The sequence below is a fragment of the Esox lucius genome, chromosome 13 (assembly GCF_011004845.1).
Source record: "Esox lucius isolate fEsoLuc1 chromosome 13, fEsoLuc1.pri, whole genome shotgun sequence".
In the NCBI taxonomy this organism is placed as follows: Eukaryota; Metazoa; Chordata; class Actinopteri; order Esociformes; family Esocidae; genus Esox; species Esox lucius.
Genome location: NC_047581.1, coordinates 14,785,263 through 14,812,264, shown reverse-complemented (window position 1 = coordinate 14,812,264; position 27,002 = coordinate 14,785,263). Strand labels below are relative to the sequence as shown.

Sequence of the window (27,002 nt, the reverse complement as noted above, 5' to 3'; positions counted from 1 at the left end):
ACAGCGGCGCTCACGATGCCGTTGAAAGGCCAACCTCAACGCCGCTGCTGGACGCCGGGCGCAGAGAAGGCCTTCCTTGACCTGATGCGCAGGGCACAGTCCCTCTCCTTAAACACCTAGAACCCCACAAGCCCTTCACAGTCGAGGTGGACGCATCCGAGATCGGGGTGGGGGCAGTCCTCTCCCAGCAGCACGGGAACCCACCTCAGCACCACCCCCGTGCCTACTACTCAAGGAAACTGTCGGCTGCGGAGAGGAACTACGGCGTGGGCAACCAGGAACTACTGAGCAGTGTTGACATTGGAGGAGTGGAGACACTTGCTCGAGGGAACCCGAGAGCAGTTCACTGTCCTGATTGACCACCGGAACCGTTGATATGTCAGGGCAGCGCGACGCCTCAACCCCCGCCAGGCTCGATGGGCGCTTTTCTTTGAGTGCTTCCAGTTCACCCTGATGTACCGCCCCGGTACCAAGGACGTCAGGGCGGATGCACTCTACTGCCTGCATGACTGGGGGGTGGAGCTTCCAAAGGACGTCCCTATACTACATCCCTCATGTGTCCTGTGTCCTGTCTCCTGGGACATTGACGAGGACATTCAGCGGGCAGGGAAATGGGATCCTACACCAGCAACCTGCCCCCTGGACAAGAGCTACGTGCCTCAAAGAGTGCGGGGCCAGTTGGAGAACTGGGTGGATAGCACGCCAGCAACAAGACATCCGGGCATCAATCGGACCCTGGAGGCACTCAGGGCAAAATACTGGTGGCCTGGTATGGGGAGGACTGTGCAACACTACATCATGTCGTGCTCCGTGTGCACACAGCTCCATCCACTCCCATTGCCTCAGCGGCCATGGTCACAACTGGCGGTGGGGAAGAACACCATCGCCGTGGTAGTGGACAGGATGTCAAAGATGGTTAGATTAATTCCATTACCCAGTCTACCCTCTGCTCTACAGGTCAATGAGGTGCTGTTCCAGCAGGTGTTCCAGCTGTATGGACTTCTGGAGGACATCATGACGGACCGCGGTTCCTCCGGTCCTACTGCATGGACACACTTTCTCCCCCGAGCGAGCCGCGCCGGGGGGGGGGGGGGGGGCTACTATAATGTCTGCTCCGCGTGCCTCATCGGTGTACTAACCACCGGCAGGAAAGTGATGGCAGCAGCGCATCCTGAGGATGCACCTGTTTCCAATTACTGTTTCGTCGTGTTTATATTCTATCGTTCCCCATCTGCACCTCACAGATTATTGTTTCTATTTTAGCTACCATGCTGGTGCACTCCCAAAATCAAATGAATAAAGTAATGTCAAAGTAAAGTAAAACATTTGAATTGTTCTCTTTGTGTCTTTTTCCTTTTTGCCTCTTTTATGCGCTCATTATACTTGTACTATCACAGGTTTGATGTTTCTATGACCATAATTGAAAACGATATTGAAGATATATTGATTTAAATGGGTTTTATTGATTGTTAATTAATCAATAAATACTTTTTTCACCAAAACAACAGTTGAAAAAGTAGGCCATTTATTAAAATAAAATATATTTATGATTAAATGTGTTTCCATTAATTAATTTATTATTCATAAATCAATAAAGACCTTTTTGACCACATGAAATGTGACATAGAATTTAGCATGTGGAATGATATTGATTAGTTATCAATAATTCTATAATTGTTTGCTGACATTTTGGCAAATACCTGGTTCACTCTTTTACCATGGTCCCTAAATGTGGAAGGGAGCCTGAACTGAAGTATGATTATGAATGTCTGTTGAATCTCGAATATAAAACAGATTTCACCTAAGTATGGAATATCTCAGGAACTCAGAACAATTTCAAAATACATATCTGAAACATTAACTTAAAGCAATTAGAGCCGATGTATTCTGGTCATTTATGCTTGTATTTATGCTAGTAGTGCTGCAAAAATCTTACATATAGCCCTTTTAACAATAGAAAAGATTGTTTTACATAGAGATATATTTCATAATGCCATTGACCAGTATTCATTTCTGTTTATTTTAACTCATTGTCCTGTAAACCAAAGCAAAATGACAGTTATATTAATATTCCGTGCCAGTTGCATTTTTAAACAACCACTCTACATTTAAACTGATTTCAATCAGTGCGCTTTCAGTACAGTGAAAAAGCTTTTTAAAACAGTACTACCCTCCCCTATGCCAATAACAAAAGCACACAACCCAAAGCGCCTCCCCCCGCCGGCAGTAAATTTAGAACTGTCCCTCATGTTATTTGTCTCTAGTAGAACGCTACGGAGTTGTGGAGCAACAGTACCTTTGCTGTTGTGTTCATGTTGTACGTTTTTCTCCCAGTGTCAGCTTGGGTCTACCGATTGTAAGGAAATTCCCTGGAAACGCTCAGATTAAAGTGTTGGCGATAACCCATTTGATTCAATTCATTTTAGCATTTTGTGAATAAATAATACAGCCATAGGCTTAATTCATTTGCATTTTTTAATGGACTGTTCATCGTCGTTTCCTTTCCACTTTAGCGACGCAACATCCTCTCATTTTTCCCACAACTCGACGCGACTACGCGCGTAGCCAAGGGGACGGTAGGAATTTTCGTGGTCAGCATCACAGGTGCTCGTGGACCCTTTTGCATAATATTGGACCACTTTCCCAAATTATGCTTATGAGCAAATTAATGAATGTAATACACCAGGGAAAACATCTGACCAGTCCGAAAGCAAGAATGGATCTGCACCTCAAACGTTGGGCTTATTGTAACTGGGGCATTGTCTATCCATAGCTGCTGTCGGAGTTCGGATTATACGAGATCCACCGAACATAAAATGGCAAATAATTGGAAATAACACTCGGCACTGCTTGGTTTTGAGGCTATTCATCATCTGAAATATATTAGCATTTGTTAATTTAAAAGAGGAAATAATACAGGCTGAAATATCAAACCACCGTCCTGCCAAAAAATCGAAGACAACATCTGTACTGTAAGTATTCCTGCGTTATTGCCTATAGCTAGATCACAACCTGTGATATGGTTTGCGCCTGTGTTTATTATGCATGATCTTTTCACAGGCTACCTTCACCTGGTTACTTCGCAGCCTACAGGTCTGCTCCGCCGTCCAGGACTATACAATCAATACAAGATCGTATGGATTTTAACAATAACCTCCATTATTTGTTGTATTGAGTCCTGCGAAAATGTTGCTTCAATGTAACTATAGCCTGTGTCTTCGTATGTATGATTCAGATATCGGTTGTTGGTAAGGCTATTATTGTTAAGCATTCACTCTTGAGAGCTGAAATGCAAATTTGTTATCGGTGTAGCGACCTCGATGTTGTTGTTCAATACCGTTGATGAATGTCCTTACAAATTAGTGTGAATTATGAACAAAATCATGTACTATAATAATTAGTAGTGTGGACCATGATTGTTCAGCTTCCACGACCTATAATTACAATTTTCATCCCCAGACGTATGGTTTTGATTTCCAAGATAGTTAGCACCCCCATAAGTCTGTTATTGCTGTTGGTATATGGTCATTTTTAACATTGTGTCCTATAACCACACTACCTAGAAATCCCATACTTATTAGGGTTCAATAATAATATTGATAGTGTCCTTTGGATGAATTTCAGTCATAAATATAACATGTTTAAAGGGGTTATTGTTTGCTTTGTTCAACAGACATGGTAAGATTTCCTTTAAGCAGGCGAGGACAAAATTTGTTTTTTCATCTGTTTTGTTTCATACATTCTTTCCTGTCTCCTTTCTGATTTAGAGTGTATTTTAATCCCATGGTCATCTGCTGGGGATTTCTCAAACTGCTCCGGCTGTTAACTTTTGCAAAGCTCATCATCATCAACATCATCTGCCACTTCAAACGCATCACGCCTCAAGAGGAGAAAGCCTAGCCGCTTTTGACATTTCAAAAAGACGCTGATCAAAGAAGTTGTTTGAAACGTCAGTTGGGAAAAGCACCTTCATTATGACCGTGAGTTGTGCCGAGTGACCCAGATGAGTCCATCGGACCACCATGTCACAGAGGACAATAGGAGGGACTGCTGACATCACACTTGCAATTGTTAATTGACATTTATTTTTTTTGCCCATCTCTGATGACCAACGGGGTAGTAGTGGTCTTCTTGTGCTGTATTAGTAGCAGCTGAACCATAGACACAAACCATAGAAGATGGCACGGCCGGGCTCTGGCGTGCTGGTTTCGGTCAATGGGCTTGGGTACCCTCCTCAGAACCTGGCCCGGGTGGTGGTGTGGGAGTGGCTGAATGAACATGGACGCTGGCGGCCATACAGCGCGGCAACTTGCCACCACATAGAGAACGTACTGAAGGGGGACGCGAGGGGGACTGTGGTCCTTGGACAGGTGGATGCCCAGCTGGCTCCTTACGTTATCGACTTGCAGTCCATGCACCAGTTCAGACAGGACACAGGTAAGAACCAGTCAGAACATCTGTGTACTTCATTGTCATCGTGTGTTGCAGGCAGGCGCAACAAAATGAACTGTAGCCAGAGAACAACCAATGCAGATTTGTGGTTATAAGAAAACCCCCTAGATAGGCTGGAAGCTACTGTACAATAAAAGGAGTGGAGCAAGGCTGCATGGTGTGGCCAGTAGTCCTTTGGTTCTGCCACAGAATGCAGTACATATTCAATCATCTTTCTGAGCCATAGAGTCCTCCGTTATGGTATACATTTACTTTGCAAGCTCCTGGAACAATTTTGTAAACTACGTTTGAAGGATGTGCATCTTGTTCTACATTTGTTGTAACACAAACCCCCTAAGTTGGGGAAGAAGTCAAGCAGGACATCCAAATATACTGGAACCTCTCCGAGCCACAAGTGAGGTTGGTGTCGTTGCTATGACAGAAAATGAATCGCTCAGAGAACCATTCATGTTTAGCAGAGAAGAAACTAGTGTGGTGACGGCCCGCTTTAAGGTCATGACCTTGCCATATGTCCCTGTGATTGATGCAGCTGAGCATTTGACTTCTGTAAATCCTCAGTTTCCAGCACCATAAAACATTTTTTGGGTTACCAAATAACAATGTGAAATAAAATTCCTGATTAAATAATACAGCCATAGGCTTAATAAATGATTTTCCTTTCCAGTCATGTTTCGTTTATGTGGTATGTTTATGGATTATATTATTTGTCTCTTCCAAGTATTCACAGGGCTGCCACTGTGGTACAAACCTATCAATCATTTAAGATGAGCAAATCAACATTTTCTTTCATCTAGATGTTAAAGATGTTCTTAGACATACAGAATTAAGATCTCCTATATGTAAAAAATTATTGCAGTAATCACAATCACAGCAACAATCAACAGAAACATACAGACATTTAATTGTTTTATGTTTTTGTAGTCCACTGAAATGTCCACCTTCCCACCTGTTTAACATCAGTTCATGCAACACAGTTGCTTCTAACATGAGTTGTAAGAATATCAAAGCTTTCCTGTGTTGTTTGCTCTGAGTTTTTGTACCTGATGTCACAGCGAGTTAGCGGAGCAGATGTATGCATGCGGGGGCGGAATCAGAAAGATTTTCAATCTCAGCTGAAGAGAATCTTCTGAGATCTGAATCGCTGTAGCCTCACACAATAAATATCTCAATGTGATTAGTTCAGTGATTTATTTAATATTTAATAACATCTCTATGTCCCATTGGTTCGACGTCTACAGATGCTATATCTTAATTTGATCATCCTGTTGTTGCAGGATGTTTCCTGAACAGCAGGACATTTAAGCTTGTGTATTCAAGGTTTACAAAGTGTGCCATTTCGGCTTAAAAAAGTCAATCTTAAAAATGTATAAAACTCTTAAACTTCTTCCATTAATTTTAATTCACATTGCACATTCCAGAATTTAGACAAATCATTTGTATGCCTGTGTCGAAACTGGAACCTTGGGTTATGCTACTTCTGCTATCAGAAAATTACCAATTGCTTTATAAAAACGTGGTTAAATACAAAATGACGTGGTGGCCTGCTATGCCGATGTCTTGGGGATGTGGTCAGGATTGCGTTGTGTGCAGATTTCGCCTCAGTCTGAACGCCCTCAGATTAGTGAAAACGGATACAGGGGAACATGGGTCTCGATGGATCACCCTTGGTGAAAGGCCTAAATTCGGCTGTTGTTGTGCATAACAAAGATCTTATGTGTCTACGACCGTATGGCTGATTGGGAGTTAGTGGAACCAGCCATTACCATGGCGCTGGACCTGGACCTGACGTTTATCTCTCCTTATTGGGCCATTCTGCCTGTTGCCTTCCCCCTCGGCTGGAATAAAACTGTCACAACAGGCGCTGACAGACGGCCTCCTGGACTCCCGCTCCATGTCTCTCCTAACGGCCTGGGCTGGGCTCCTGCAACTATGGCCATCCTATTGATCTGTCTTCATAAAAATCTCTGGTGAACAACATGGGATATTGATGCGCCGCCACCATTTACATGAACGCTGGAATGGGAAACCGTGGCCCCTGCCCTGTTTGCTCTGGCTTTCGATACATTCGTTAACAGTAGATATTTGCTATGTGAAGGACCGTCACAAAGCCACAATCAATTAGCCTGCTGCCGGGCCCCATAATGTTCCTCCCGCAGGAAGACAATGGTTTCATGCTGGCTGTGCCGCTGTCCACTGTAGCTGTGGGAGGGGCTAGAGGCTGGAAGCCACAGGACTGATGCACTTGTGCGCGTGTGTGGTGTCCCGGGAAGAGCGTTGAGGGAGGGAGGGCTACGTTCGTTGGGCCGTGTGTGGTGTCCCGGGAAGAGCGTTGAGTGAGGGAGGGCTACGTTCGTTGGGCCGTGTGTGGTGTCCCGGGAAGAGCGTTGAGGGAGGGAGGGCTACGTTCGTTGGGCCGTGTGTGGTGTCCCGGGAAGAGCGTTGAGGGAGGGAGGGCTACGTTCGTTGGGCCGTGTGTGGTGTCCCGGGAAGAGCGTTGAGGGAGGGAGGGCTACGTTCGTTGGGCCGTGTGTGGTGTCCCGGGAAGAGCGTTGAGTGAGGGAGGGCTATGTTCGTTGGGCCGTGTGTGGTGTCCCGGGAAGAGCGTTGAGTGAGGGAGGGCTACGTTCGTTGGGCCGTGTGGGTGTCCCGGGAAGAGCGTTGAGGGAGGGAGGGCTACGTTCGTTGGGCCGTGTGTGGTGTCCCGGGAAGAGCGTTGAGGGAGGGAGGGCTACGTTCGTTGGGCCGTGTGTGGTGTCCCGGGAAGAGCGTTGAGGGAGGGAGGGCTACGTTCGTTGGGCCGTGTGTGGTGTCCCGGGAAGAGCGTTGAGTGAGGGAGGGCTACGTTCGTTGGGCCGTGTGTGGTGTCCCGGGAAGAGCGTTGAGTGAGGGAGGGCTACGTTCGTTGGGCCGTGTGTGGTGTCCTCTCCGTATGCTCCCCAGGGATTGGAAACAGTCTCTCGCGGCTTCGGGGGGAAGGCCAAGCCCGGGAGGGATCCAGACCAAAGACCTACGTACAGCACACCCACATGACGGAACGGAGACGGCGGCAGCTCCATTTTAACTGTCCTTCTCCCTATAATCAGTGGAGTGTGACGGCAGCAGCTCACCACTACGGTCTGTGGAGCCGGCAGTTCCCTCTGGAGCCTGCCAGGCACATCTGTATGCCACTGCCACTCTCCACAAAGGGGTTGCACAGAGCTGGGCTGAGCACCAGCTTGCCAAGGGAAGATACCCGTCCAGCTTGAAGTTAAAAAACACAAATAAAATGTAACTTCATTTATTGCGTTGGCTTAGTATGTGTGTACGCCCACTGACTTGCGTTTTTGGTCTATTCCTGCACGCGTGCGCGTACAGGCTTTGAATATTTGGCTAAAGGCCGGAATGGGTTGGACCGTGTCCAAAGAGGATGGATCCGTTCCCTTCCCCAGCGAGGTGTGTGAACCTCTAAACACTGCTGTGGACGGTCCCCTTTCACCCACCCGCTACCATAGCAAAGCACGGGGGCTTATCCCCCACCTCTGTCATGCCCCAGGAGCGTCCCTGCCCCTGGCCAGTCTGAATGGGCTGAGACTGTCTCAGGGTGGCCTGTCTCCCCTGCTTACCTGGCAGTAATCTGGCGGCTTCACCTCACCCAGTCATGAAATGCTGTGGCTGGTGGAAATGCAAAACACGACATTAGACACCCACAGACTGTTGTTTATCATCTTATCTCATGAGATGCCAGTTAAACGTATAAAACGAACACGCTTGAAACTCCACAGCAGCTTGTGACTAATAGGATTTAGAACCCGTGACGACTTCCTTTTATGCTTTGAGTACAAAGACAGTATGGAGTTCTTATGTGTAACCCTAGAGATACATTTGTACAAACACAATATTATTCTCAGAGAAACACTGTTTCTGTTCAGTGGGATCTACATGGCTACAGTTTGGGGACATATTAGTTAGTGTAATGGACTACATCACAGGTTGGACCCTTGTCCCAGAGTGCTGTGATAGTTCAAAACATTCTGGGGCCCACAGTCTTTCCAGACTTGGTAAACTAACCAGTTAAAATTCTAGACCTCAGTTCACATGGTTTTAAAATACTCCTGGAAAACCTCTTGGCATTGGGGAGTATGAAAACCCTGTCTAAAAACCTGACAAAAATGGGGTTTGATATATATAAAGTTTGGAGGTCACCTTGAGCACTGAATACAGCCCGTGCAACCTGTGAATCTGATTGGTCATTCCTTTGGTGTGTTTAGTAAACATATTTGAAACAATATATGAAATGCCCCAAGCTTGCAACAGCACAACAATGCTATGTGAATGACAAAGACATTTTTGTCTTAAAATCTTTGGAGAAATTGTGTTTCAGTCGGGCAAATCTATCAAAAAAAATAAAAGAGTGCTTGATAAGTTATGCTACTAAATCAGATGTAGTGTGGTGCTGCCACCAAAATGTGACAATCCCTGTTTTGTTGTTACTAGCGTGAGAACCTGCTCTCCCCTGACCTCCTTTCACTTTAATCGTGCTCCATTTTGACTAACTAAAAGCTGGTTTGTGACCACCACACTGCCTGTGGTGAAAAAAGATAGGCTGACAGTGACATCTTGAGAGAAAATAAAAGCCATCCCCTTACATTTTCACGTGTGGCTGACAGCCGGCAGTAGCTGTGGTCTTGGTTGAATTGCTGAGTGTGTGTTCTGCAGGTGTGTCGGGGGAGGGCAGTGTGTGGTTTCTGTTCTGTGCCGAGATCGTTTCAGTTGTGTGTGGGTGGGAGTTAGTGTTCTAAGAAGGATCCTGGCTGTGTACGTGCCACAGGTTAGATATGAGTTAGCAGTCAGCTGCCGCCGTGTGAGCAGAAGATTCAGTGTATAGGTGGTTCCTGGAGCGTGTTTATGTGCATGTGAGTGTGATTCCTCTCTGTCAAGGCAGGTGTGTTGTTGATTGACACAATGGGGTTATGCCGCGCTACAGCTGGTATTCTACGCATTATTCACGCAAGACTACGTAAGTGTTAGGATCTTGGAGTTACCTACAAATAAATGCTGATGACATGCATTACAGTCAATACATCCAACGGTGATCATGTGAGCTACAGTATTCTCCTAACAAACTCATAAAAGCAATAGTTCCCCTCGAATTGCAGATTTTTGGTAGGAGAAACTCTAGGTTTTAGAATTCAAAGCAGAAGGGTATGTGAAGGGTGCAGAGAGGAGATGAGGACTGAGAGGGAGAACCTGGGAGAAAAAGGACTGAAGGCGAGCTGGTGGAGTGTTCCCCTGATGTAAAATGACAGTCCAGAAAGGGGAGCACAAGCATAAGAACCAGACAGAAGCACAGCGAAGATATTGAGCCGTTCACTAGCAGGTGTAATTTTCCAAACCTGCCCTTTCTTTTCACTTTTCAAGTTTCTCTCTGTATCCATTGTCCCTCCCCTCATTTTTGATTTCCACCCTCCCCTGTTCAGTCTGAATAAAGGCCAGCGTGACACAGCCTCAGGTAATTAGGAACATTAGTTTATTGTTTTAACATTGTCTTTGTGTACATCCCTGTTTCCAAAGAAGTTGGGATGTTGTGTAAAACATAAATGAAACCAGAATGCAATGTTGTGCAAATAATTTAAACCCTATATTCAGTTTCAAATGTTGAAACTGAGAAATGTTATTGTTTCTCTGTAAACATAGGACAAGGCCGATATTGGATGGTCGTGATCTTCGGGCCCTCAGGCTGAACTGCATTAAAAACCGACACGATTCTGTAGTAGACATCACTGCATGGGCTCAGGAGCACTTCCAAAAACCACTGTTTGTGAATACAGTACGACACTGCATCCACAAATGCAAGTTAAAACTCTACCATGCAAAGAGGAAACCATGTTTAAACAATACCCGCTGCCGCTGTCTTCTCAGTACCCAAGCTCATTAAAGATGGGCTGAGACAAAGTGGAAAACTGTCCTGTAGTCTGACTAATCAAAATTATAATTTTTTGGGGGGAATCATGGATGCCGCGTCCTTTGGGCAAAAGAGGAGAGGGACCATCCGGCTTGTAATTAGCGCCCAGTTCAAAAGACGGTCTCCGTGATGGTATGGGGGTGCATTAGTGCACATGGCATGGGTGACTTGTACCCATGCAATGGGCACCATTAATGCTGAACAATATATACAGGTATTGGAGTAAAATGTGCTGCCATCCAGACAATGTTTTTTTCTGGGAAGGCCTTGCTTATTTCAGCAGGATAATCCCAAACCACAACACCAAGGCTCTGTAGTAAATGAGTCTCGGTGCTATACTGGCCTGCCTGCGATCCAGACCTGACATTTGTCGCATTATGAAATGAAAAATACGACAAAGGAGACCTCGAACAGTTGAGCAGCTGAAATCCTATATCAAGCACGAATGGGAAAACATTACACTTAAAACTACAGCAATTGGTCTCCTCAGTTCCCAAACACAGAGTATTGTTAAATGACGAGGTGACACAACACAGTGGTAAATAAGCCCCTGTCCCAACCTTTTTGGCAACAGGGTTGTAGATCAGATTGATGCAACTATGAATACTTTTTTTATGGTTGAAAACATTTCAAGACAGACATTTCTCAGAATGAAGTAGAGTCCAATTGCATACTTCTGCTCTACATAACCTAATTTATGTTTCTGGACTGGAGATGTATAGCTCTGTGGGACTCCAGTCTAGGAGCTTGGAGAGGTATTGTAGCCAACTGTTGTAGCTTGGAGTCCAGACCAGGTAGGTCTCCAGCCTGTTTGGCATAACTAAACCTGTGGCTGTGGAATGTCCTGAACCTTCCTAAAGTTTTTAGGTAGTATTGTTTATGCTGTGGTATTTAGGTGGTAGTGTTTAGGTTGTAGAGTACATGCTGTACTGTTTAGGCCATAATGTACAGGCCGTAGTTCATAGTCCGAAGTATATTGGCTGTAGTGTTTTGGCCGTAATGTTAAGAATGTAGTGTTTTTGCGTTAGTGTATATGCCAGAGGGTTTAGCTTTAGTGAAAATGCTGCAATGTTTAGCCTTTAGTATATAGGCCAGAGTGTATAGGTTGTAGCTTTTTAGCCGTAGTGATTTGATATGCACTGGGCAGGGAAGCAGCTGGTCTGCTCTGGACTGGCAGCCTGGCATACGCAATAGCACAGTCAAACACCAATGCCATCTCTCCCTCCTCTCACCCTCTTATCCAGTGAGTCACCACTTTTAACTTCTGAGGCAGATATCTTCCTCTTTCATCCAGCTAACAGCTTTTGAAGCTGATCTCAACTTGTGCTTCTATTATCAGGGCAAGTCTGGGGGGTCAGTCAGATTAGAGTCTGTCAATATAGGAATGTGTCTTTTTTTCTTTTCTTTCTTCACTATTTTTTCTCTCTGATCACACTGCTGTGAATTTGAAAGAGGCCCACACACCACTTTCTCTGAACAACTCCAATAATCTATCACCATCTTCTTGGTGTCGAAGGTTAAGGACCTTTTTACACTTCGTATATATACACCGATCAGCCATAACATTATGACCACTGACAGGTGAAGTGAATAACACTGATAATCTCATCATCATGACACCTCTCCGTGGGTGGGATATATTACAAGTGAACATTCTGTCATCAAAGTTGAGGTGTTAGAAGCAGGAAAAATGGGCAAACATAAGGGTCTGAGCGACTTTGACAAGGGCCAAATTGTGACAGCTAGACGACTGGGTCAGAGCATCTCCAAAACTGCAGCGCTTGGGGGTGTTCCCGGTCTGCAGTGGTCAGTATCTGTCAAAAGTGGTCCATGGAAGGAAAAGCAGTGAACCGGCGACAGGGTCATGTGCAGCCAAGGCTATTAGCTACTGTAGCTCAAATTTCTGGAAAAGTTAATGCTGGAACTGATAGAAAGGTGTCAAAACACACAGTGCATCACAGTTTGTTGCGTATGGGGCTGCATAGCTGCAGAACAGTCAGGGTGCCCATGCTGACCCCTATCCACTGCTGAAAGTGCCTACAATGGGCATGTGAACATCATAACTGGACCACGGAGCAATGGAAGAAGGTGGCCTGGTCTGATGAATCACATTTCCTTTTACATTACGTGGATGGCCGGGTGCGTGTACGTCACTTTCCTGGAGAACACATGGCCCCAGGATGCACTATGGGAAGAAGGCAAGCTGACAAAGGCAGTTTGATGCTTTGGCCAATGTTCTGCTGGGAGACCTTGGATCCTACCATTCATGTGAATGTTCCTTTGACACGTACCACCTACCTGAGCATTGTTGCAGAACATGTGCACCCTTTCATGGCAACGGTATTCCCTGATGGCATTGGCCTCTTTCAGCAGGATAATGTGCCCTGCCAAGAAGCAAAACATTTTCAGGAATGGTTTGAGAAATACAACAACTAGTTCAAGGTGTTGACTTGGTTAACAAATTCCCCTGATCTCAATACAATCGAGCATCTGTGGGATGTGCTGGACAAACAAGTCCGATCCATGGAGGCCCCACCTCCCAACTTACAGGGCTTAAATAATCTGCTGTTTACATCTTGGTGCCAGATACAACAGCACACCTTCAGAGGTCTAATGGAGTCCATGCCTCAGTGGGTCGACCTGGACCTGGACAATATTAGGCAGGTGGTAATAATTATGGCTGATCGGTGTACACCGTTCAAAAGTTTGGGGTCACTTAGAAATGACCTTGTTTGATAAAGATTTGTTGTCCATTAAAATAACATCAAATTGATCAGTAATACAGTGTAGACAATGTTATAAATTAGATTAGATTAGGTTCAACTTTAATGTCTTTGAACAGTAATAAGGACAGTACAACAAAATGCAGTTAGCATCTAATCAGAAGTGCAAATAGAATAGGACAGACATTTACAAGGATTAAGTATAATGTATGTATAGATGTGCAATGAAGGCAAATGCAAGTACAAATGGCAATTCTAAATGCGCAATGAAGGCAAATTGAAAGTAGTACGTGCAACTGAAATTCAGAGATAGCAACAATGAGATTACTGAGGTAGACATGTACATGCCGGAACTGAAAATGTCCTTATCAGACTTTGTAAAGCAGTACCAGAGTCCAGTAGTACAAGGAGAGTAGTGCAACAAGGTCCCTGAGAGGCAGTACTAATCTGTGTGCGGGTGGGTATGGTTTATTTTTGGGTACAGAATTCAGCAGGGTTGCAGTAGTAGGGAAGAAACTGTTGCTGAGCCTGCTGGTGCGGGAACAAAGGGACCTGTACCGCCTGCGTGATAGTAGGAGGGCAAACAGTTTGTGGCATGGATGTGAAGGGTCCCTGGTGATGCTGCGCACCCAATGCAGATACCTCTTGCGTTGGAGGTTTATGATGGTTGGGAGCTGGGCACCAGTGATGTGCTGGCTGGTTTTCACCACCCGTTGCAGGGCCTTCCAGTCAGCCATGGAACATCTTCTAAACCACACTGTGGCACAGTTAGTCAGAATGCTCAGCTAAAATGACTACTGTAATTGGAAATGGACGATTTCTAATGAAATATCTACATACAATACTTATGTCTTGCAATAAAATGCAAATTAATTATTTCAAAATCATACAATGTAATTTTCTGGATTTTTGTTTTAGATTCCGTCTCTCACAGTTGAAGTGTACCTATGATAAAACTTACAGACCTCAACATACTTTGTAAGTAGGAAAACCTGCAAAATCGGCAGTGTATCAAATACTTGTTCTCCCCACTGTAGGTGTACATAGGCACATTATCAGCAACCATCAGTCCTGTGTTCCAATGGCATGTTGTGTTTAGTAATCCAAATTTATAATTTATAATTTTAAAAACGTTTTGCAATTATGTTAGCCAAGCTGAAAACTGTTGTACTGATAAAACAAGCAATACAACTTTCAATATTATAGTTGAGTATCTGGAGCATCAGCAATTATGGGTTTGACTATAGGCTCAAAATATGCCTGAAAAAATTAACTTTTTTCTGAAACTCATCAGTCTATTCTTGTTATGAAAAATGAATATTACAAATTGTTGTACGAGATCTTCAGTTTCTTGGTAATTTCTCGCGAGGAATAACTCAGAACACGACTAGACTGACGAGTTTCAGAAGAAAGTTATTTGTTTTTGGTGTATTATGAGCCTGTAATTGAACCCACAAATGTTCCAGATACTCAAGTAGACTAAAGAAAGACAGTTTCATTGCTTCTTTTATCAGCACAACAGTTTTCAGCTGGGCTAACATAATTGCAAAAGAGTTTTCTAATGATCACATTGCCTTTTAAAATAATGTATTTGGATTAGCAAACACAACATGCCATTGGAACACAGGACTGATGGTTCATAATAATGGGCCTCTGTACGCCTATGTAGATATTCCCTTGAAAATCTGCCATTTCCAGTTATAATAGTTATTTACAACATTAACAATGTCTACAATGTCTCTCAAGAGTTGTTTTTACCATGGACATTTGCAGGGACAGCTCTGGCCATAAACAAGCCACCTATACTTATGGAGCTACCAAAAGGTACTATGTTCAAAGTGCTTAAACCATAAAAACATTTGAAATATCCAATGTAAAGCCCCAATTGGCTACCATTATGTCAGACTGTGAAATGCAGGTTCAAATGTGGTAAATTTTTACCTGGCCTAATAATCAGAGTATCAGCTGAAATAGGCTGAAAAAGAGCTGGAGTGGCTACACGCCTATGTAAACAGAAACATTAAGTCAATTTTTATGTAAGATAAGTGCACATCTCTCTATATCGTTAGATGAAAAGGCCCTGCTCTATAAGTACCAGGGTTGACTTAGGGTGCCCTGAACTTTGGCTGGACTCACCTTTTTATAATTGCACTGGACCCATATGCTAAGGTGTTTTGTACTTTGTATTTATGTTCATGTCTAGTACACCCTATGTGACAGTGCTAGTGCAATGAGTGCGTAAAAATTAGGCAAAAGGGAAAGAACAAACACCAAGCGATAACATTTACTCTCTTTATAGTCTTCTCTTTTCGGGATTACAGAACAACACCTCGCATCCAGGAACGGCAGGAAACAATCATCCGTGCTGGGCAGTGGCTAACAAACACAATATATACTGAACTAATGACTGAGCGGAAACAGGTGCGTCCTCGGGGTGCGCTGCCGCCATCACTCCCCGGCCAGTGGTTAGTACACCGGCGAGGTGGAGCGCCGGATAGGAAGAGGAGCTGCGGTGCCACGCGGAGCAGACGTCACAGCCTACATGATAAATGGTTCAGGCACTTACGATTAAGCATAACTGTTCTGATTCAAGCTGTCATCTCCCTGTGTTTGATCTGTGAAGTCACAGAAAATGAATAATGAAGGGAACACCGTATGGTAGCAGATGTTCTGATAATCCTGTTGCGCAAAGTGAGCTTCTCTGTTTCAGCCTTACAGCTCATTGATGCTCCGAAGTGCAACGTGATCGATCGGGACTTGTCGTGTTGAAGGGGACAGCATTCTAATTCTTATCTGCAGCCCTGTCTTTGATCTGTAGGGTTTGTGTGGTCTTTAGTGCAGACAAGGCATTGTTTGACTCAGAGCTGGATTAAGGGAGCTTTAGCTGCAGGCAGTCTGCTCAGCTAGCTTTCGGTCTGCTTGATCACTTAAAGTACAGATCTGGGTTTGGGCCTTTGATTTTGGTTCCAGTCATTTTTGGGGTGGGTTCCGGTCTTCCTCTTTTCCAGTGTTGATGATATTTAGTAATAGCTGTATTATCCCAGAGGGGTCAGTTTGTTCAATGCATTTATTAGGATCCCCATTGGTTGTTGCCAAGCCAGCAGTTACCCTTCATGAGGTCTGATATATTGTATGTAGATTCATAAACAAAAGTGCGTCTTTAAATAGCAATATCAGAATCATAAGGGACTTGCAAATTAGGTCCATGTTTATTTGTGTTACCATTACAACTGGTTTTGCCAGATGGGTTTACACTCGAATTAATCTTTCTTAGTGAATAATTTTTTTCATAGCCAGCGTATAACTGGGAAATACCGTTGCAAACCTTGTGACTGGAATGTTTGTTTGTCTGAGTTATTGACCTTTTCATTGGTCAGAGCTGTTCTGTATATGGCGTGCAGGAGCATGCTTGTCCATTTGACCACTTGTTGGTGGGCAGTTTTCTGCGCACTGTTTCTCTACCAGTTAAGGTATTCCAGGTTACACAAGTTGAGGGAACTATTGCTCGGGTGTGGGTTAACATATGTAACTCATCATTATCTAAAGCACAGTAATGATCATTCATTTAAATGCATTTAAATGCCTAGTTCTGGACAAAAAAAAACATCTAGCTCAATCAAGGTTTTCTATTGCTATTGCTTTTTTAGTCAAGAACTAGGCCTCATCTGTGTCTGTGAAACTGGCCCAAAGGGTTGCAATGAACCAATCAAGAGATGGAAGGTTATAGGCATTTAAAATATACAGCTCTGGAAAAACAAGAGACCACTGCAAAATTCTCAGTTTCTCTGGTTGTACTATTCATTGGTGTGTTTTTGAGTAAAATGAACAGTTTTGTTTTAATCTATAAACTACTGACAACATTACTCCCAAATTCCAAATAAAGATATAGTTTTTTAGAGTATTTATTTGTAAAAAAAAGCTGGTCAAAATAACCAAAAAAAGATGCATTGTTTTCAACCTCAAATAATGCAAAGAAAACAAATTCATGTTCATTTTTCAAAAACAAAATACTAATGTTTTAACTTAGGAAATGTTCAGAAATCAATATTTGGTGGAATTACCCTGATTTGTAATCATGCGCCTTGGCATGCTCTCCACCGGTCTGTCACATGGCTGGATGGTGACTTTATGCCACATCTGGCACAAAACTTCAAGTAGCTCAGCTTTGTTTGATGGCTTGTGACCATCCATCTTCCTCTTGATCAAATTCCAGAGGTTTTCAATGGGGTTCAGATCTGGAGATTGGGCTGGCCATGACAGGGTCTTGATCTGGTGGTCCTCCATACACATCTTGATTGACCTGGCTGTGTGGCATGGAGCATTGTCCTGCTGGAAAAAAAAAAATCTCAGAGTTGGGGAACATTGTCAGAGAAGAAGAAAGCAGGTGTTCTTCCTTGACAACCTTGTACTTGGCTTGTTTCATGCGTCCTTCACAAAAACAAAATTTGCCCAATTCCAGCCTTGCTGAAGCATCCCCAGATCATCACTGATCCTCCACCAAGTTTCACAGTGGGTGTGAGACACTGTGGCTTGTAGGCCTCTCCAGGTCTCTGTCTAACCATTAGATGACCAGGTGTTGTGCAAAGCTGAAAACTTGACTCGTCAGAGAAGATGACCTTACTCCATTCCTCTACTGTCCAATCCTTATGGTCTTTTGCAAACTTCAGCCTGGCTCTTCTTTGCTTCTCATTGATCAAGGGGTTTTTTCTAGCTTTGCACGACTTCAGCCCTGCCCCTATGAGCATGTTTCAAACCGTCCTCGCTGTGCACTTCACCCCAGCTGCTGTTTGCCATTCTTTTTGTAGGTCACTCGATGTCATCCTACGGTTGTTGAGTGACATTTGAATGATTTGACGGTCATCTCGGTCAGTGGGCAGTGGTTTTCACCTTCTGCCAGTCTGTAGCTTTGTTGTCCCCAATGTCTGTTGCTTGACCTTGTTCTTATGAACCGCCGTCTTTGAAATTTTCAGAATGGAAGCAACCTGATGCTCACTATATCCCTCTGCCAGTTAATCCAGAAATTAACCCTTTTCCTCACTCAAAGCTTTTCTTTTCAACTCTTTTGTCATTCTGAATAGTTGTTTTTTTATTCAAATTACCTTTGAGGTACTACATGCACTGTTTTTGCCATCCAGCTGGTCCTATTGCAAGAGAATAGTGATGACCACAGCAGTGGTTTTTATACTTTTACTCGTTAAATAATATTTGGTTCAGGTAATCACTTATCAGTACCTCATTAAGTAAAATGAGGTATGCCTGTGTTGGAATTTAACAGACCCTGGAATGGAATGGCTGTCATACATGTACATTGGTCTCTGGTACTGTATACAGTAGTAGACCATGGTATAGATGGGTGGATCAAGTTTATCAAGCTATTTTCTCCGACAAAGCAAGATGTATGGCGATTCTGATATGGAAGGAAATTCCCTTGCAGCAGAAAAACAAAAACTCATTATTTTCTAAAGTTCTACCCCTGACATCCGATATATTTCAGACTGAGCTGTTGATTTGTGGGCACCCAAATTGTGTCCTGGACCAGTACTTGAATAGATTCTCTACCATGTGACCCTACAGCCAATTCAAGTGTGTTCTTGAATACATACATTATGAACACTAATCTACCTGATGTATGGAGAATTTGTAACCCCGCGTGTTCACAGTGCTTCCCCCAAATCTTCAACTTTCTGGTCAGTGCCGTATTTCTCCCATACACCAATAATGTCAAGTCCCACAGCATTGAGATATCTGACCACAGCCCTCTTCCCTGAGACGTGGTGACGTTGGGCTCTGTGAGGGGTTATGGAGGCTAAATCTTCAGCCCCTCACAGAACTTGCAGTCCGTGAATAATTACTACTCTTTTAAATCAATGACAGTGGAGATAACTCCTAATTGTTACAATCAGAAAGCCTTTAAAGAGAGAGTAAGGGATTTAATTCTAAAAACATTTAGGGCTGGATGGAAGCAAGTGATTTTGATGGGGGACAAACAGCATATACGTAGATGACATAAGACTCAGCTTCTGGGACTCTTTTTGCGTCCTCTGTGAGGAAAGGGCCTACTCGACCTGTTTTTAAAGCATTATCCTGGTGGAGTGAATCACTGCATGGATGTTTGTAGACAATGTTAGGGCCTTTTGACCAGCTCTTTAGGGTCACAGCAAGGTTTTTTCTCAAGGGGACACCGTGGCGATGTCAACCGTGATGGAAAGGTTCTAGAGCAGACAGACCTAGCCCCAGAGGAAGAGTTCTGTAGCTCCATTTAGTTGACTCTTAGGTAGTGGTCCGACATTTAGGCAGACGTCATTTTGGCACGCAGAAACGTGCGTTGCCACCGGGCCGTCAGAACAGAGGAAAGAGGAGAATAGGGTCATCCACATAGCAATGACAGCCAGAGCGAAGTCATATGGGCTACAGACAGGGGGACGTCCGAGAGCCGAGCCCTGGGGGACACCTGTAGTTACAGTCTGTGTGGCATGCACAGATCATCTCCACTTTACATGGAAGCACAAGCTTGCCCAGTAGGATGCTATTCAAGAGTGGGCAGTGTGGCGTCAAAGGCAGCAAATGTATCTCGTAGGATGAGAGCAGATGAGAGAGCAGCAATTTAATCCTTTACCATCCTCAGTCATTTACCACCCAGGTTGTCAGTGCCGGTTATTTTAACCTCTCAATCTAGCTTTACAGAATGTAAAACTACAGTGCTTGTCTTTAATTATTTGGGCAGTTATGCTTTAACCCTAAGGGCCCAGCATTTATTGTTGGCATATAGAACCCAGTTTTATAATGTTGCCACAAAAGTCAGGGTTGTTTGATGAAAGAGCCATCTGATTCAATGAGCAGAATGAACACGGTGCATGCATTCAGCCAGTGTAACATTCTGCACCACAAAGCTGAGGGAGCAGAGTTTAGTTGGATACTTAATTTCTGGATATAAGTGGGCAATTCAGCCCTCACCTCAAGATAAACAGAATGCATTGTCCGTTACTTAAAATGAACAATAAAGGGTTAAGGTCCAAAGGGTTGCAGTTTCTATCTTTTAGTCTTGTCCTTTGTCACTTGGTTGATAAAACATGACATCAACCTGGTTGTGGGTTGGTTTCCCACGCGGCTACAGAGGTCTGCTGAAGGACCTAAAGTATTGTGCAAAAGTCTGAAAGTCGAACTGTAGTAATTTATTCGGAAAGTAAGTGTTTGTAAAAAATGTTATACATATTTATGTATTATATATATATATATATATATATATAAAACACTAGCCAAATAAACCTCCTCAGTTCGACTCTCTGCTGCCTAAGACTTATGCACAGTACTGTACATGTGAAAATGCAAATCTCCTGTTGTCCGTCCCCGTGTCTCTGTTGTGTGAACTACGAAGCATTTAGTGAGACCTTCAAAGGATGCTCCAGTTACTAGCAGAAATAAGAGGGGAAGGACTTTGACAAGCCAAGGGAGGGTGGATACAATGCACACCTGGCAGACAACATGGGGGTTCACACTACCCCCCCCCCCCCCCCACACACACACACACTGACTACTCCAAACCACAGGACTACAATTACAAACTCCATTCTCCCTCCCACCCACAGGACTACAATTACAAACTCCATTCTCCCTCCCACCCACAGGACTACAATCACTGACTCCTTGCCCCCTCCCACTTACAGGACTACAATCACAGACTCCTTTCCCCCTCCCACCCACAGGACTACAATTACAAACTCCATTCTCCCTCCCACCCACAGGACTACAATCACTGACTCCTTGCCCCCTCCCACTTACAGGACTACAATCACAGACTCCATTCTCCCTCCCACCCACAGGACTACAGTCACAGACTCCTTTCCCCCTCCCACCCACTACAATCACTTATTTTGATTGTTTACAGCCTGGTTGCCTGCAGAATACCAATATAAATCTCTCTCTCATTTCCTCCCGCTCTTTAATTCTCTCTCCTTCTCTCTTCTTCTCTCATTCTGTCTCTCATTTTCTCTCATTCTCTCACACTGTCCATGGTTCTTTCTAAGTTTCTCACTTTCACCTGTAAGTGCTTCTAAATCAGTGTTTTGGTCTCCCTCCAAGTCTTGTGACTGGTCAGCAGGAGAACCATCTTGCCGCAGCGTGTGAGGTGAATAATATTAGCCAGGTTTTCTTGGCGGAGTTCCCTTATAACTGAGCAGCTTCTCTTTCCAGGCGTGTCATTAATGATGACATAAACACAATCTCAGAGGGTTTGTTACCACTGTCTCAAGGTGAATTTTCATCAGGCTAGAAGTCCAATCCTTCAATACTTCCCGATTGGCCATCAGTCTTTGAGGCACTTGTCAATGTGAAAGGGAGCAGTAGACCCACCCAAGTGATGTATTTTCTGTTAAAAATATCTGTGGGATTTTACCACAGATGGTTTCCCTGTTAAATGGACGCCTGAACAGACGATCGATCTGAAGCAGAGCAATGATCACACATTGCAGCTCAATCTGTTGGATGGAATATTACCACATTTATTTCCATCTGTTTAATTAAAAGGGGAAATTGTACAGTAAGCTCCTCCAGAAATTAAGTGTACACTAGCAATATGTAATAATCAAATTATTATAATGAACTAAAAATACAATACTTGCAGAGTGCACCAGTGTAGCTAAAGGCTATAACTCAAATAAAAGACAATTATCCTGTACTCTGGAATCTCCCAAAGCACCTGTGATTCATATTTCATTTTTCTGATGGATACTGTACAGCCAGGCATATCCACCCAAGGGAAGGTTGACTTGGAGAATCCCAGAGCAGCTTAATGGCAGTTCTGGATTTGCAGAATTAGTTTCTCTAAAGGCCATGCTTCACCCTTTCATGAACCCCTTTGGACCTACATACTGTATCCTCTGACTTCCTACATCAACTCCACAGATAGGAAACCCGTCTTAACGAGCGCAGTGTACCATCCTTAACAAGCTGGTTCTCTCATTCTCAGAAGACCTGGTTGAGCTTGTCCTGTTTTTCTAAACACACAGTTCCACAGGAGGCTCAAGAGAGAGATTTAATTCAGTACACTTCTCCAGTGACATTTTGTGTCAAACTGAAGAAATTGTGCTGCACTCAGATTACCTTGTCATTCGTAGGTCATAAACACAACAGTATTAGCGTTTTGTTGTTGTTGTTTGTTGTTTTTTGTGTTTCCATTTACCGGGCCTCGTGTAGCTGGTACGGATTTTACTGATGGTACTGATTGCCCAACCACTGACTAGTATTCCTCTCATTTAGAATTCTGCTGCGCTAGCAAAACATTTTTACTACCTTACACACATTTCTACTGGCTGTTGGCTGATATTAAATATCCTCTTGTCACGTGGATAAATACTGGTTGAGACAGGCAGGGTTTAGTGAGGGGGAGGGGTGTTTAGCGTGCGCTTGTCATTCTCCTAGTGAGTGGAGTGTGAGAGAGATCTCATCTGCCCACCTGCAAGGTCGCCTGTCAGAGATACAGTCCTCTGAGCTCCGGCACTGCACTCCAGATGGCTCAGGCAGACAGACACCTGCACTCACGCCTCAGGCCTACCACCGTTCACCTCCCACTCACCTCCCGGCAGCACCTAAACACAGTACAGTAGAACAGAGTGCCTGACAACCAGCTAACAACCAGCTGCCTACTGTATCCTCTGCAGCAGGCCTGGACAGTCGTATTGAGAGACCGGCTATCTGTGGCACCCCAGGCCCAGGGCTGAGAGGGTGTCTGTGTCCCGTTACAACCCGGCGATGCGCTAATGAGACCGTCCAACGCTAAACCCGGTGCCTGATGAGGGGGCGGTGTCACACTACCGTGTGAAGTGGAAGTGACAGGTTGTGACACACCCACAGAGGGCAGTAGCCAACGGGTGACGGAGAAGAAGCGAGAGTATGCACGGCAGAGCTAAAGCACCTTGACACGACAGTCCGCGCACACACACACACACACACAAAGCCAAGATTGTGTCAGTGTCTGTAGCATTGCTGCAGTATAACATCTGGCAGAAACCACAAGATTAACTGAAATTCTTATTTATATATTATTATTTTTTTTGGGGGGGGGGGTGGTAATCACTGAGTGTATTGTAACTGGCCAGCACTCCAGGGCAGGAGGGTGGGGGTGGGGTGCTCAGCTGCTTCCTCAACAGATTGTTTGGCAAGCGGACTGAGGAGAACTGAGAAGGACTAAGTCAGTGAGGGCAGTTCTGCTGCAGTATTCTCAAGCTTGCCTAGGTAGGAGAGAGTGAGACATCCTCCCTGGCAGAGTAGCTCTCCGCACATCAGCAACCTTCCCCCACCAGCCTCCTCCCAACCACCTGTACCTTTTCTTCCTTTGTTCAGCCACCGCGTCAGCTGCAAAGAGGAGGAGGCTTCTTCTGCTCTAGAGACTGTAGGTTTCCTCCTCCTTCTCTACGGACTCCAGATGAATTGAGCTCTGCATTTTTATTTGAAACTGCAAAATAACGTACGGTGGCTGAGCAGTATAACAATTTGCTTTGTCAAAAGGAAGTGGGTAATTTTGTTTGGAGGAAACATGGGTGTGATAAGGTATTGAGGAGCTATGTAAAACTGTAGGTACACCACCTGAAATGTACGCCACTTTTTTGTTTCACATGGATATTTGAGGTAAATTCCAACCAAATTCATTGAGAAAGGTAACCTAACTCAACAAATCCCACCTTATCTTTTTTTTACTTTGAAACCATTATGCAATTAAAATCAACAGAAATGCAGTTAAATATTGCAGGTAAAAGTGCATCGCTAGCTTCAATTGCTGATGTTGCCTTACTCATAACTTCATTTAAAATGTCTTTGTCAGTCTTTTACCTCAGCTTGGAAGAATGATTGCCCCCTCTTCAATGCAGTACTGCTTCAACTGATTTATATTTGAGAGCTTTCTTGTATGCACGCCCCGCTTCAAGTCACGCCACTGCATTTCCATAGAATTGAGATGTCCTTGAATCAGCCAATCCATAGCCCTCCGTTTCTTAATTTTGTGGAAAATGATTCAGGAAAATGATTCAGCTTTAAAACATTTTCCTGTTTCAAGATCCATGTTTGGTTCTGCTTCAACATTTTAATGGATAGCCACACAGTCATCTCAAGAATTCTCTGGTTCAATATAGAATTTATGGTTGACTCAATTTGGCAGCAAAGCAGCCCCACACCATAATGCAACCACCTCCATGCTTTACGGTTGGTATGAGGTTTTTCGGTTCTAAGGCAGCATTTAGTTTTGACATTGCAGCCAAACAACTCCACCTTTGACTCATCTGTCCAGAAGACATTGTTCCTGTAGAAAGAGTTTTTGTCTTTACTCAGGTGTTGTCAGGCAATCATCAGTTGTGTGTTGATATTCATTTTTGAGAGCTGACTTCCTCCTTCCTTCCCAATTTTAGTCATTTAAAGTGATAACAGTGAAGGTTGAAAGGATTGTTTGGATAAGGGGGGGTTGATAACTAGTTTGTTTTTTTTTCTGTGAAAATATGTACAGCGGAAGTTGTTCTTTTTCATGACTGTATGTTGTGGCCAGTAACGTCAGCTACTGATACCATTTTCATTGAAGTAATTTAGCAGACTGTTATCCAGAGCGACTTTTAGTGAGTGCATACATAAACGAGGCATTTTAAGTGCCATGCTCCACCAACTGTGCTACACAATGTCACGTTGTCATCATCACTAGTTCCCATGTCAGGTGAGGTGACTAGCTGAACAATTCATCACGTCTTTTATATGTTTTATTTCACAAGGGGGATTGTGTTTTGCACATCCTCTTGCTACTTTGTGTTCCACGGAAAGCTGTTTCAATGTGTCCTGTAATAGCTGGCCCTGTGTGTTCTCTAAGAGCTGGTTCTTTGTGTTCTCTAAGAGCTGGTTCTGTGTGTTCTCTAAGAGCTGGTTCTGTGTTGTCTAAGAGCTGGTTCTGTGTTATCTAAGAGCTGGTTCATTATGTTCTCTAAGAGCTGGTTCAAATGTTCTCTAAGAGCTGGTTCAGTGTGTTCTTTCATAACTGTATTGGGTTAATTGTTTTTGAAGGCCATTTTCAGAAGATGAAAGTACAATTTATTTTGAAGTCGCCCCAGGGGTTTATGTAAAACATCAAACATACCTCAATTACTTTATTGCATTTAATGGAATATTTATTGTTGTTTCTCTGCATTCACTGATATCCAACATTCACACAGAGAATGTGTACAAGAGAATTAACACAGAATGAAGGCTTTTAAGTCCAAACTGATATACCGCACAATAAAGCTTTGTTAGAAATTAGGTTGATGAACTGTACTAAGTGGCTATATATCCTACAGCCGTCAAAGGAAAAGCTTGTAAATGACAAACCATGATTTAGGAAATGCCCAGCAGTAACGCAGATTCTGTTCTGATAAAGAAAGATCTCACGGTGCACCTGTTACTTTCTAGCTCTTTGATCAAAGGAAATTCTGTTGCTATTTTAATAAGCTCACGTGTTCCGTGGGGAATTGGAAATGACTGTCGATTATTAGGATACATAATTGGCCTGTAGCTAAGCCACGCATGGGCTTCTCATCAGCTTGCCTGCCGCAGCACTAGAGGAAGCGAGAGTGCTGAGTAATGTGGACCTTAATTGACTGTAGCAAAACCTCTGCCTCCGTCCATTTCATTAAGGTGTTTTCTAAGGCCAGAATGGTGGCCAGTGAGTGACAGGTTGGAAACTGTGAAGCTTTGGTCCGAGGGCGTTGCACGACTTGCCGGGAGTTGACATGAGGGGAAAAGGAAGGCTGGCGTCAGCGGGATATGGGAGAGTGGAAGAGGGGACAGGGGGGCGTCCACCATGCTCTCACTCTGGGCAGAGAGGACACGGTTACTGGGAACACACAGCCGTGGACAAATCCCTCGGGGGGGGTCCATGACAACGGATCCTACCTCCGCCGTTCTCTGACAACAAAGTCTGAATCTCATTAATGTTTCACTGGTTTTCAATGCTGTCTGGTTGGACCGGAGCAGTAGCTACATCAACGGTGTGCTTCACCGACAGCCTAGAACATTCCATTTAAGGTACTGTTGTAGTAGGATCCCCCGAGGCAGTCAGCGAAACACAGTCGGGATGGACGGATTTGGATGTGGGTTCTTTAGTTTGCGATAATGCCTGACAGGCGTTTCTTTATGCCTGCCACGAGGTGGTATAGAGAATAGGCTGGGGTCTTCAACTATTTTTAAGGCCTTCCTTTGACATCGTCTGGTGTAGAGGTCTCAGATGACATGGAACATGACCATAGTACAGTGGATTTAAAACGTATACACACCCCTGTTAAAATGCCAGGTTTTTGTGATGTAAACTTTTAATGTGACCTATAATGTGAACAATACAATTGAAAAACAAACTGAAGTCTTTAAGGGGGAAATATGAAAAATAAAAACCTTACTATAATCTGTTTGCATAAGTGTGCACACCCTCTTATAACTGGGGATGTGGCTGTGTTCAGAATTAACCAATCACATTCAAACTCATGTTAAATAGAAGTCATTACACACCTGCCATCATTTAAAGTAACTCTGATTAATCACAAATAAAGTTCAGCTGCTAGTAGGATTTCCCTGACATTTTCTAAGTTGCATCTCAGAGCAAAAGCTATGGTCCGCAGAGAGCTTCCAAAGAATCAGAGGGATCTCATTGTTGAAAGATCAGTCTGGAGAAGGGTACAACATTTTTTCCAAAGCATTAGATATACCATGGAACACAGTGAAGACAGTCATCATCAGTGGAGAAAATATGGCACAATAGAGACATTACCAAAAACTGGACGTCCCTCCAAAATGTATGAAAAGATGAGAAGAAAACTGGTCAGGGAGGCTTCCAAGAGGCCTACAGCAACATTAAAGGAACTGCAGGAACTTCTGGCAAGTACTGG

At 43.9% G+C, this 27,002-nt stretch overlaps 1 protein-coding gene across 2 annotated transcripts in view; it reads left to right on the top strand.

Annotated features, from left to right (window-relative positions):
• The first annotated feature begins 2,280 nt into the window (after positions 1–2,280).
• dtx1 (deltex 1, E3 ubiquitin ligase) overlaps positions 2,281–27,002 on the top strand; it is a 43,943-nt gene continuing 19,221 nt past the window's right edge. The window contains exons 1-2 of one of the 2 annotated variants that reach the window (XM_010895078.5): positions 2,281–2,972; positions 3,768–4,437. In XM_010895078.5, coding sequence (XP_010893380.2) covers positions 4,179–4,437 — 259 coding nt within the window. In that variant the 5' untranslated portion in view covers positions 2,281–2,972; positions 3,768–4,178. Of the gene's footprint in view, positions 2,973–3,115; positions 3,135–3,767; positions 4,438–27,002 lie in introns of those variants that run through there. The other variant, XM_010895079.5, reaches the window with a different exon arrangement.